This window comes from Heptranchias perlo, chromosome 20, assembly GCF_035084215.1.
Source record: "Heptranchias perlo isolate sHepPer1 chromosome 20, sHepPer1.hap1, whole genome shotgun sequence".
Taxonomy (NCBI): domain Eukaryota; kingdom Metazoa; phylum Chordata; class Chondrichthyes; order Hexanchiformes; family Hexanchidae; genus Heptranchias; species Heptranchias perlo.
Window position 1 is genome coordinate 49,219,303 of NC_090344.1, and position 13,336 is coordinate 49,232,638.

Below are 13,336 nucleotides of genomic sequence, written 5' to 3' on the forward strand. Positions count from 1 at the left end.
ATCCTCAATGCCGTGAAACAGCCAGCAATTACACCCATTGATTAAAACGGATACATCGAAGAACTTGCTTGTAAATTTGCCATATTTAATATTACGGTAAGCTGCGTATTTAAGAGATTGGCCTTTCTGTTTTTTTTTTTTTTTTTGCAAGTTCCCCCTCCCTCTCATGGTTAAAGTGGTTTTGGTCGCGGCCGATGGAACGTTGGGAGAGGACTCACGTGGCCGGGCGGGTGTTATAAAAGAGGCGGAGGGCGCCGGCTGCCATTATTCACCACGCAGCAGCGACTTTAGCAGGTGGAGGCTGCAGCCACAGCAACAAAAAAAAAACCCCAAACAACCGCGCCCCCCCCACCACCCACCTGAAGCCTAACGATGAACGGGCAGACCAACGGCTTGCACGAGTCCCTGCTGGACGAGAGAACCTTCCTGTTCACCTCCGAGTCCGTGGGTGAAGGTCATTCAGGTGAATTAGACCCCGACGCCGGGTCGGCATCCGGCTGTTCTGAGGCGCCACTCGCGAGAGGAGGAGGGGGGGGGGGGTCCGCGTGGTAACGGCCGGCCGGGAGACGAGCGGCTCGGCCAGTTTTTATTTTAATTCCCCCCCCCCCTCCTTCAGGGAATGTTCGGGAGGGAGGAAACCCGCAAAGGAGGGGAGGGAGGGCGGACGGTGAGAAAGCCCGCGCGGGATTCCTTTTGACAGCGTCCCGGGGATAACGCAGCGACAAAGGCGGCGGCGTCGTCGTCGTCTCCGCCCGATCTCAACTCGAGCGGTGCGGGGAAACGAGTGGCCCGGCCATTCTGAGAGGAGGCAGAGGCCCCCCCCGGGGGGAGGGGTTTGAGCCTCGGGGCAGCGTTTACTCGACGGCCGGCTCCCAACGCGCATATTTTTCCCGCCCGCCCGGGAAAAGAGCGCCGATGTCGGCGGGGAATCTGCGAAGGAGGGAGGCCGCGAGTCGCCGGTACCTGCCTGGCCGTCCCCCCCCCTCCTCCTCAATGGGGTGGGGGGGGGGTGTTCTTCGCTCCGGCCCCCGCCGCACCATTTGCCGCATCGACCCCGCGTCTCGGAGGGTTGGGCGGCAGCGATTGCTGACTTCCGCCGGCTGCGGACCAATGGCGGCTCTAAGCCAGCTGTCAGCTTCCATCATCAGCCCGCGTCAGCCAATCGGATGTGGGGCGGTTGTTTGACGAGGCTGTCAGATTGGCGCGCCCGCCTGTCAATCAGGGTGAGTGGCATTTTCTGTACCCAATCGAGAGGGGGGCTGGAATCCCAACACGTGTTGAGTCAGTTCATTGAATCATAGAAATTTCCAGCCCGGGAGGAGGCCATTCGGCCCATCGTGTCTGTGCTGGCTTAAAGAGCTATACACCCCCTAATCCCACTTTCCAGCTCTTGGTCTGTAGCCTTGTAGGTTGCAGCACTTCAAAATGCACATCCAAGTACTCTATAAATGTGTCCAGGGTTTCTGCCTCTACCACCCTTTTAGGCAGTGACTTCCAGACTCCCACCATCTTGGGTGAAAAAATTTCTCCTCTGCTCCCCTCTAATCCTTATGTTAAAAGTCCTGGTTCTAAATTCCTGCCCAGGCTTCTTTCTCCCCTTCTTGATGGTAATGGCTCATCCTCAGGTACAGCTCCACTGGTGCCCTTTAGTATGTGGGGCTAGATGGTGTGTGTGCAGGCAATTGGACTGCAGAGGCATCACTGCTAAGCCCAATCCTGTCCTTGTCCGGGGCTTATTTCGTATCTGGGAATCCTGACTGATTCTCTCCTTGTTTTCCCCCAACTGCCTCACCAGTTTCTGCTGAGTCCAGAGGTTAATTGTATTGCTGCAGTGACTGAGATCAGCTAGCTAACCATGATTCCGTTGACCCTGGGATGGATGATGGGCTCAGTTTGGCTACAGCAAATACTGCACAATAAATTTGAGTAACAATGTACCAAATCTGTGACCTAAATAGAATTTCTCAACTTTTTTTGTCTTTAAGTTGGCAGCTGGCAATCTTGAACATGCAATAAATAAATATTCTGAGGTGGGGTTGGGAAAGAGAAGGAAGTTTTTGTCTGGGAGACTTTGGTGATTTGAAGTAATACGATGCAACATTGGGTATATCAGGAGCTGTGCATAGAAAATTGTTTTTTTTTTGGGGGGGTGGGGGGAGAGCGAAGAGGGATGGTAATTACATGTTTAATATAGTGGATGGATATTAACTGAAGGTATTTGTTCTTGCAGATAAAATCTGTGATCAAATAAGTGATGCTGTGTTGGATGCCCATCTCAAACAAGATCCTGATGCCAAAGTTGCTTGTGGTAAGTTCTGATGTCAGATAGTAAGCTCTTTTTTATTTGTTTATGGGATGTGGGCGTTGCTGGCAAGGCCAGCATTTATTGCCCTTGAGAAGGTGGTGGTGAGCTGCTGCCTTGAACCGCTGCAGTCCGTGTGGCTGCTTCTACTATGGTAATGAATTGTACCCTGTCAAGAAACCAGTGTACTTGTGATTTTTTAAAAATAGATGTATCATAGGTACAGCACAGGAAGAGGCCTCTTGGCCCATTGTGCTGGTTCTTTGAAAGAGCTATCCAATTAGTCCCATAGCCTTGTAGTTTTTCCCTTCAAGTTTTGAATCTGCTTCCACCACTCTTTCAGGCAGTACATTCTCGATCATTACCACTTGCATTTAAAAAAAAATTTCCTCATGTCGTCTCAGGTTCTTTTGCCGATCACCTTAAATCTGTCTGGTTCCTGACCCCTCTGCCACTGGAAAGAGTAAATAAGGAAAAACTATCATAACCAGTCACTTTTGAACACCGATCAAATCTTCCTTACTTCTCCTTTGTTCTCGGCTTCTCCAGTCTTGCCACATAACTGATGTCCCTTTATCCCTGGACCCATTCCAGTAAATCTCTTCTGCACCCTCTCTAAGGCCTTCACATCCTTCCCTAAAATGTGGTGCCCAGAATTAGACACAATACTCCAGCTGAGGCCTAACCAGTGTTTTATAAAGGTTTAGCAGACAATCATAGAAAGGTTGCAGCATGGAAGGAGGCCATTCGGCCCATTGAGTCTGTGCTGACTTTTGTTCATAATGTCCTTTTTTTAACTTTATGCCTCTAATTAAATAAAGCCCTGGATTTGATATGCTTTTTAACAGCCTTCTCAAGTTGCCTTGCTGCCTTCAAAGATTGTGTATGTGCACCTCCTACAAAATTGTACCATTTTTGTTCTATTGTCTCATTCATCCTACTAAAATGCATCACTTCACACTTCTCTGCAGTAAATATCATCTGCAATGTGTCTGCCCATTTCATCTGCATGTCTTCCTGAAGTCTGTAACAATTCTCCCCCACCATTTACATTTCCAAGTTTCATGTCATCTGCAAACTTTGAAATTATACCCTCTAAACCCAAGTCCTGGTCATTAATATATTACAGCAGTCGTTCTAATGCTAACCCCTGGGAAATGCCACTGGATACTTCGCTCCAGTCTGAAAAACAACCATTCACCACTACACTCTGCTTTGTTCCCTAGCTAAGTTTGTATCCATGCTGCCACTGTCCTTTTAATTCCACGGGCTTTATTTTTGCTAACATGTCTATTATGTTGTACTTTATCAATACCTTTTTTTGAAAGACCATGTATCAAACATCAACCCTCTCCGTTACGTCAAAGAACTCAATCAAGCTAGTCAAATCCTATTTTCCTTTAATAAATCTGTCCTGACTTTCATTTATTAGTCCATACTTGTCCAAATGATTAATTTTGTCCCAGATTATTGTCTAAGTTTCCCCATCACTGTCATTAGGCTGACTGGCCTGTAATTGCTGGGATTATCCCTCCCTTTTTTTGAACAGGGTTGTAACATTTGCAGTCCTCTGGCACCATCCCCATATCTAAGAATTGCAAGACTGTGGCCAGGGCCTCTGCAATTTCTACCCTTCCCTCGGTAACCTAGAATGCATCCCATCTGGACCCAGTGACTTTTCTACTTTGAGTCCCTCCTCTTCTATTTTTATCCGATCCATTATTGCCACTACCTCCTCCTTTACTGCTACAACACTGAAGATGGATGTGAAGTATTCATTTAGTGCTTCAGCCATGCCCTCTGGCTTCACAAGAAAATCTCCTTTTATGTCCCTAATTGGTCCCACCCATCCTGACTTTTTTTACTATTTGTTTATAAAAGACTTTTAAGTTCCCTTTTATAGATAGCTGCTAATCTATTATACACTCCTTTTGTCCCATAGTCCCTTTTTTTTAGATCTCTATTTTCTGTGTTCAGCCTGGTTCTCTGCTATATTATGAACCTTACATTTGTCATAAGCCTCTTTTTTCTACTTCACTTTAATCTCTATTTTTAGTTATGCAGGGAGCTGTAACTTTGGATGCCATTCCTTTCCCCCTCATGGGATGTCTACTTTGTACATGAACCAGCTCCTCCTTGAAGGCCTCCCCATTGTTCAATTACTGTTTTTTGCCCTCCTCCAGTTAAGCATTTTCACATTTGATTGTTCCATGACCTCTTCCTCAACGATTCTAAACCTAATGATATATGATTACTCTTCTCGATGCTCCCCCACTGAACGCAAGTTGAGACAGGCTGTCACCATGCAGCGGTTTATCTTGAACTGACCTGGCTAAATTACTGTGAACAATGGCTGGGGATATTAAATTCAAATCTTCCAGTAGGTTATTCTTGCAATGCATGATGTAATTGATCCCTATTTCTGAATGAAGCTGAACAATGTAACTAAACCTAACTTCACAGCTTAAAAGGAACTTTCCTTGGCCAGTGTGTTCATGAATCTAATATTGATTTTTGGGAGGGAGAAGACATTCAAATTTGATTTTTGGGGTGAATTTGTCTTGTTGGGTTTGTGTTTTGTCATCATTTGCGTGGTAACTGATCTTTTACTTTGCAGAGACTGTTGCAAAGACTGGTATGATCCTGCTGTGCGGTGAGATTACCTCCAGGGCGGTTGTCGATTACCAGAAAATCGTACGAGACACCATCAAACATATTGGATACAATGATTCTTCAAAAGGTGTGATACGAAAGTTTTTTTTTGGCTTCCACAGTTACCGCATCTTAACTATGCAGTAACAATGAACTTGTGTGTTACAGGCTTTGACTACAAGACTTGCAATGTTCTAGTTGCTTTGGAGCAGCAGTCTCCAGATATTGCACAAGGTGTTCATTTGGATAGGAATGAGGAAGATATTGGTGCTGGAGATCAAGTAAGATTAGTTTGGCTACATCTGAAGCCAATTTTAAGTCATTTCAAGTGGAAAATGTGGGTTTTGATGTGAAACTAAGCTGTAAAACATTTTTTTTTCAGGGTCTTATGTTTGGTTATGCCACTGATGAAACTGAGGAGTGCATGCCCTTGACCATTGTTCTCGCTCACAAACTGAACGCTAAAATGGCAGAGCTGCGTCGCGATGGCACTCTGTCCTGGCTCCGGCCAGATTGCAAAACTCAGGTGAGATGAACTTAAGTTTAGTGCAGTGTATTTTTGGACTTGTAGCAGTGAAGTTTTGCTTTATGGCCACTTCCTGAAATAAGCCAACATATCCTCCAGCTTAATGTCAAAACCCTCAAGTTCCTGTGTGCCTGTCTTGTACCCCATTTCCCTTTCTGGCTGCCATACAAGGTTAAGCCATTGGTGTGGGTCCTTGTGGTAGCGTGAGAACCCCTTGAGCTCACTTTCTTTTCCCACATCACCTGTAAAGACACTTACTTTCACCTCCAACATTGCCTGCAGCCCATCACTATTGCCAAAACCTTAGTCCACTCTTGTTGCCTCAGATGTCTTCCCCGTTGCTGTCTCTGGTCTCTCGCTCTGTGTCCCTGCACACTTCCAACACCAACCTACTTTTTTGTTGCTCCACAATAAGTCTTGGGTCGTTCCAGATGGCAGCAGAACAAACTTGAAACCTCCTTTGATTGCTCTCGCTCCCAGCCGATCCTCAATTGTCCATTCACATGCCTCCACAATGCTCAGATGTCCTTTGAGCATGATTAAGAGTTGGAAGAATGTAGTTATGGTTGTGGTCTGACTGTTGCTGGACCAGCAGTCCAACTATGCCAGTCACCCTTCAACACCATGCTGACATGATCAGTTGGTGAAGATAGGCTTTTTGACAACAGAAGAGAGAATCACAGCTGAGCCCAATCCTGTCTTCGCCAAGCATGAATGTTGCAGCTGGAGTGAGTAGGAACCACAGCGAATACTTCTTCCTGCTGTTGTCATTTGTTATGGTTAAATGCAATCTCACTGAAAATTGGTGGCTGATGTTAAATTTCTCCCTTTCTGAACTGCAGGTGACTGTGCAGTACCTGCAGGACCATGGTGCTGTTATTCCTATCCGCGTGCACACCATTGTTGTCTCTGTGCAACATAACGAAGAGGTTCCACTGGACGAGATGAGGGATGCTCTGAAGGACAAAGTCGTTAAGGCTGTTGTACCTTCCAAGTACCTGGATGATGAGACCATATACCACCTGCAGTCCAGTGGACGTTTTGTTATTGGCGGACCGCAGGTTGGCTAGAGTTGTCATTCTTTGTGTGCAGAGCTTCTAAACCAACTGAAGTGCAGTGTTAGATTAGCGTGTGCTTCATGAAGCTGGGTTTTCTGCATGCAGTCAGGCTTTGCTACTTCTCTCTCTGCAAACAAGCAGCTTAGCTTTTTTTCATTCTCTTGCTGTAAGCCAGTTCCATTGGTGCTGGGTTTCCATTGGCAGCTCAAGCAGCTGGCTTTTCCTTTGTCTTGTTGGCAGATTATTTGACTTTGGCAAGGGCATGAGAGCATCGCCGCTGAACCTGATCCTTTACCCGCTGTTCGCACATAGGAAGGGTTGCTGGATAGTGGCTGGGAGCAGGAATATTGTCTTCTGTTTCCCGAACCTGGAAGCACCCTACTGCTGTCCGGACTGGGAACCTAACTCAACACAGGTTGGGTATTGACCCTGGTGCTTTCTTTGACTGTTATTCAGCTTCTTAGTGGATTAAGTCTAAGTTATTGGGGGTGGTGGCTGTTTGCTTGGCTTTTTTTCTGCTGTGAGTGCTGAGGACTCTATATGCGTAACTTGGAAGTCGTGTCTTGATTTTAAAATGCCTATTTGCAGCATTCACTGTTTATAAGCAGTGGAAGCTTAAACTTCTAACCGTGGCTGCATGTACCTCCAGATCAGTAGCAGTGTTGTCACTAGTTATATTTATAATACTGGTACCTGGGAGCATGGGGGGAGGAAAGAGACACAAACAATAAACACTTGAGTGTTGTGTGATTGTCTCAAATGTTCCATTTCCTGTGACCATCCTGTACCCACCAGTTCTTCACCCACCCGAGAGTTATACAGCTCAAAATGCTATTTCAACTACGTCAACAGGCCAGTTGGCTGGTGTCTCTGCAACTCTTTGAAAGGGCAGTGAAAACCATACATGCTCCCAAACACTACTGAAATCCTAGTGACAATACTGGTGAGTGTTAATTTTATGTTGGTGTTAATTAAGACTTTTTAAAAAAAAAACACACCTCTCAAAACAGGGAGATGCAGGCCTCACTGGGCGAAAGATCATTGTTGATACCTATGGTGGATGGGGTGCACACGGGGGTGGTGCTTTCTCTGGCAAGGATTACACCAAAGTGGATCGCTCTGCTGCCTACGCTGCTCGATGGGTTGCCAAGTCTCTGGTAAAAGCTGGCTTGTGCCGACGTGTCCTTGTGCAGGTGAGTCACTGTGTATAATTAGTGTGTATGGGGTGGGCATTGAAGTAAGTGGCTAATGGATTTTCCTGATCACTGATTTGATGTGCCAAGCCTGGAGTGTGCTCGAGTTGGATGTGAAACATGGAGATTTCTAGTCACAAAATGACCAGGGTCCATCTCGTTTGCTTTGTGCCCCCCTGGTAGGCATGATACAATGATAATGAGAGTTATGTGAATGTTTGACTAATCACAGCTATTAATTAGTCAACAACAGACCCAGATATGAGGCAAGGACTACTCAGTGGTGGAGAGCTTTGGGAACCATGGTTCCTCCCAAGCATGCGACGCTTACCACTTTGTCTCAAATTACTTAATCTATCTAATAATCTGCAAATGTACAATTGATTGTGGTGTATGTGCTTGTGAAATTGGCCAGGATCCCAGTCCTGTCCACTATCCAGTGACTGCTGTGTGAATGTTAAGTGATGGTTGCAGCTTAATTGTGGTACCCGCCTCCCCATGGTAAAATGTGCTGCCTTGGCTTGTGTATGAGAGATGGCCTCTTTTGAATTAACAGGTACATGGTCGTGGAAATTGATGGAGATAATGGTTTTTCTACTCACATAGGTTTCGTATGCCATTGGAGTGGCACACCCTCTATCCATCTCCATCTTCTCCTATGGAACATCTGAAATGAGTGAGAAGGAGCTGTTGGGGGTTGTGAAGAAGAACTTTGACCTCCGTCCTGGTGTTATTGTCAGGTAAACACTGGCGACGTGGTGGGGTGGGAGAGGAGTGGTGAGTTTCTAAGGTGATTGAAAAACACAATAAAACATCTGAATGTGTTTTCCAGGGATCTGGACCTGAAGAAGCCAATTTACCAGAAGACAGCAGCCTATGGCCACTTCGGTAGGGATAGCTTCCCCTGGGAAGTGCCTAGAAAACTTAAGTACTGAATGTGAAGTCTTTCTCCCCAGACCTGTTGGTGTATAATACAGAGAAGCTGCATGCTCTCGGGGAGAAAGACCCCTTCCTATATATCCTGTCCTCCCATAACTCCATACAACGCTAGTGGCAGAAGCTTTCTTCTCCCCTACCCCCCACCCTCTCTCTTGCGCAGAGCTTGTCCTTAACCCTATGCTAGCCACCGCATTGCTAATATGTAGTTTTGTTCAGCAGGGTGAGGGTTGAAAGGGACCATGAACTAAAGAGGATCAAATTTTGGGTTTCCATGTTCTAGTTTGGGGGTTGGATGACCAGACACTGTACGTGTCCCAGTTGCAACTGTAACCCTATTCTACAAGACTGCTTTGCATATCACATCCCAAGTGAAACCTGTAGTGTTGCTTATACACTGAGGCAATAACCTATTGTCAATGCTTCACTCAAATATTGGGACACATCTCGTAATGGTGCTTATTGTGTAGTCCTGACCCTTGATGTAACTTAAATGTCCTGACACTTAACTTGCAGTCCTGTTTTTGGATTAGCAGTCAGAGTTTTAATTTCCCCCCCCCCCCCCCCCTTTGCTTTTTTTGAGGACGTACGTAATGATTTTTAAAAAACAAAAAGGGTTTTTAAAGGAATTGACAACAGCTATGCATCGTTGTTTCTGCACTAGCCAAACCTCGTTTTTAAACTCTTGTATAAAAAATTTTTTTTTGTACAGGCTCTTGGTAGCCTTGACGTGATACAGAGAAGTCAAGGGCTGCTCCCAAAGCCTGTGGGTTGCACACTTTGGTACTCTTTATCTTCACAAGGAAATAATCCATAACTGCACAATGAGCTCCTGGGTTTCAGACAAATGGACATTGCAGCCATTGTTGTTGAAGCTGGTGTAGATACCAAGAAGCCAGCAAGATGATGGCTCCAGGAATCTAACCTTCATACTTGAATAATATTACGTTCCTATTTATTCTGAGACCTGGCGTAGTTACAGAGAAGCCAGTGTCTCAGTTGGCAGCTTAAAAAAAGATATCATATTTTTTTTTTAAAAAAGAAAGATTATATATATTGCAATTCCTTCAGTCCCAGTATCCCTGGTAGGCCCAAGGTGTCCTACAGAAAGCCCTTGGGCTCAACCTACAAGGGGTCTGGCTGGTGTTAAACACAGGGCCAGGCGAGTGCAGCAGTTGGTGAAGTGCCTCTTGGCTGGTGTTGTACAGAGAAGCTGGCCTGTTTACACGCTCTCCGTCACTGCTGCGATCGACAAGTGCCTTTTTGTAACTTGGCAGTTATTACGTATGTCTGTTATCGGAAGTCCAAATGCTGAGATCTCAATAAAGTGCTAGGTTCTCCATATAGACAGTTGTGTCCATCTGTGCTTCTGCATATTCATTAAAGAAGTCATTACTTGTGGGCTGCAAAAAAATGTACCATTATGCGGTAAGTGGGTTATTCATTAAAACTAAACTCAATCTCTGCAGTACTGCTTATTTCTGCTACTCCATGCACCATATTGCTGCAGAGGGCACTGATCAACGAGATCCAAACTGCATTCCAGGAAGTCTAAGATTGCTGCAGGGGAGTTAAAAACTATAGCCCAGGCAACTCAACTTATTCTGCACCAGCTGATTCTGTTTAATTGTTATGGTGCTGGAATAGTGACAGACTGTCCTTAATGCTGCATTGTCTGATTACACCCTACAACAGAGGACTAAGGTCTGTTTATAGTTGTAGCATCACAACTGCAATTAATGACAACATTCACTTTAAACTAGCTTGAGATTTCTCTGGTCCATGAAGGCAGAAGGTTTGGACACACCCATCAGGCACAAATGTCCACAAGTCCCATTAGTATCTTAAACTGATTTCTGCTGTGGGCCTCCTTTTAATTTTCTGTGTTGAAGGATAGTTAAATCAGTTTCCAACTTGCAAAGTTCAGAATCTTGTCTTGTCAAATTATATTTTTCAACAAATCATTGACCTTTGCACAGTGTCTCCATGTTTCTGCTCTGTCGTTCCTTAAATGTGTTCGTAGCCATAGGAAGTTAGTCTTCAGTTATTGGGGGAGGGGTCACTTGGTAGTTGGTGTAGATATATAAAACAAAACAATCCAGATTGCAGAGGGCAAGATAATTAAGTTCAATTTGTACAAGACATTGAGTAGGCAAGAGGTGGAATATTAGTTGCAGCGCCAGGCACCCCCAATAGAGGAAGGCTGTGAAAATTAGGAGTTAGGAGATGAATTAAAAAGCAGGACTTCAAAGGTAGTGAGTATAGGAACAGGAGACGAAACCACATGAATGCGTGGCTGCAGGGAGGGATTCAGATTCCTGGGCCATTGGGACCGGTTCTGGGGAAGGTGGGATCTGTACAAGCGTGACGGGTTACACCCGAGCAGGACCGGGACCAATGTCCTCGCAGGGGTGTTTGCTAGTGCTGTTGGGGAAGGTTTAAAATAGGGCGGCAAGGGGATGGGAACCTGAGCGGGGAGTCAGAAGAGAGTAAAGTTGAGAGCAGCAAGAGGGGGGATAACCCAGGGGAAATTTATAGTACAAACAGTTGTTCAAGAACAAGTGAAAGGGAAAAGCGTAGAGCAGCAGAAAGAAAGTGTACTTTAGACACTACAGATGAAGTGAAAACTAGAAGGTGCAAGGCGATTAACCCAGCATCACAACTGAAGGTCAGGCTCGGGTGTGTGGCCCAACGAAGAGTTCTATGCACAGAGGAAAAGGAATAAATTAAATGAACTACAGGGTCAAATTCAAATTGGAGGGTATGACATGATAGCTATTACGGAGACATGGTTGCAGGATGGTCATGATTGGGAACTAAATATACCGACCGGGTTATAAGGTCTACAGGAGAGAGAGGGAAAATGGAAGAGGGGGAGGAGTAGCCTTAGTGATTAGAGATGAAATCACTTCAGTGATAAGAGGATATAACGAGAGGTAAGCAGCCAACAGAGACCTTATGGGTTGAATTGAGAAATAGGAAAGGATCCAAGACTATAGTGGGAATTGTGTATAGGACCCCTGCCAGCAGCTTTGAAGTATTAGATTGTATAAATGCAGAGATTAGACAAGCATGTAACAAAAGCATCCTGGTCTTAATGGGGGACTTTACCTTTCTGACAGTTGCTAGTCTACTTTTCCCAATCGAGGTGAAGGTTAGTGAATTTTTTGAGTGTGTCTGGGATAGTTTTCTACAGCAGTATGTCCTACAGGCAACAAGGGGGCAAGCCATACTAGATTTAGTGATGAGTAATGAACCAGATTTAGTTAACGGCTTAACTGTACGCAAACATCTATTCAACAGCGATCGTAACATGATCGAGTTCAATGTAGTGTTTGAAAGGGAAAAAAGTGAATCAGCTGCTAAGATTCTAGACTTGGGTAAGGCCGACTTCAATGGGATGAGACAGAGACTGTCCACAGTAAACTGGGCAAATCTGTTAATGGGTAAAACGACTGATGATCAGGGGGAAATGTTTAAAGAAACATTCAACATGATACAGAATCGGTTTATACCCCTGAGGGGCAAGAACTCTACTTGCCAAAAAAACCAGCCATGGACAACGAAAGAGGTATGGGACAGTATAAGACATAAGGAAAGGGCATACAAAAAGGCAAAAAATGGCACAGATCCTGGCGAATGGGAAAGATACAAAGATCAACAAAGGGTCACAAAACAGATAGCGCTACAAAAAGAGAATATGAAAAACGTGCAAGGGATTTCAAAACCAATACAAAGAACTTTTATAGTTATGTTAGGAAAAAGGGTGGTCAGGAGCAGTGTTGGCCCCTTAAAAACTGAAAGTGGGGATATTGTCATTGACAATGGGGAAATGGCGGACATGTTGAACAATTACTTTGCGTCAGTATTTACAGTAGAAAAAGAGGATAGCTGGCCAGAAATCCCAAGAAAACTAATATTGAATCGGGGACAGGGACTTGATAAAATTAACATAAGTAAAGCAACAGTAATGAAGAAAATAATAGCACTAAAGAGTGACAAATCCCCAGGACCAGATGGTTTCCATCCCAGGGTTTTAAAGGAAGTAGGTGAGCACATTGCAGATGCCCTAACTATAATCTTTCAAAGTTCTCTAGATTCAGGAACTGTCCCTCTGGATTGGAAAATTGCACATGTCACTCTGCTTTTTAAGAAAGGAGAGAGAGGGAAACCTGGGAATTATAGACCAGTTAGCCTAACATCTGTTTTGGGGAAAATGCTGGAGTCTATAATTAAGGATAGGGTGACTGAACACCTCGAGAATTTTCAGTTAATCAGAGAGAGCCAGCATGGATTTGTGAAAGGTAGGTCGTGCCTGACAAACCTGATTGAATTTTTTGAAGAGGGGACTGAAGTAGTGGACAGGGGAATGTCAATGGATGTTATTTATATGGACTTCCAGAAGGCACTTGATAAGGTCCCACATAAGAGACTGTTAGCTAAGATAGAAGCCCATGGAATCGAGGGAAAAGTACGGACTTAGGAAGTTGGCTGAGCGAAAGGCGACAGAGAGTAGGGATAATGGGTAGGTACTCACATTGGCAGGATGTGACTAGTGGAGTCCCGCAGGGATCTGTCTTGGGGCCTCAATTATTCACTATTTATTAACGACTTAGATGAAGGCTCATATCTAAGTTTGCCGATGACACAAAGATTGGTGGCATTGTAA

At 44.9% G+C, this 13,336-nt stretch overlaps 1 protein-coding gene across 1 annotated transcript; it reads left to right on the forward strand.

Annotated features, from left to right (window-relative positions):
* Positions 1–260: 260 nt before the first annotated feature.
* Positions 261–10,013, forward strand: mat2ab (methionine adenosyltransferase 2Ab). The gene is made up of 9 exons (XM_068001296.1): positions 261–463; positions 2,231–2,308; positions 4,920–5,042; positions 5,123–5,235; positions 5,337–5,480; positions 6,323–6,541; positions 7,549–7,731; positions 8,338–8,471; positions 8,564–10,013. The coding sequence occupies exons 1-9, from the start codon at positions 373–375 to the stop codon at positions 8,664–8,666; spliced, it is 1,188 nt and encodes a 395-aa protein (XP_067857397.1). The 5' UTR covers positions 261–372; the 3' UTR covers positions 8,667–10,013.
* Positions 10,014–13,336: the final 3,323 nt, after the last annotated feature.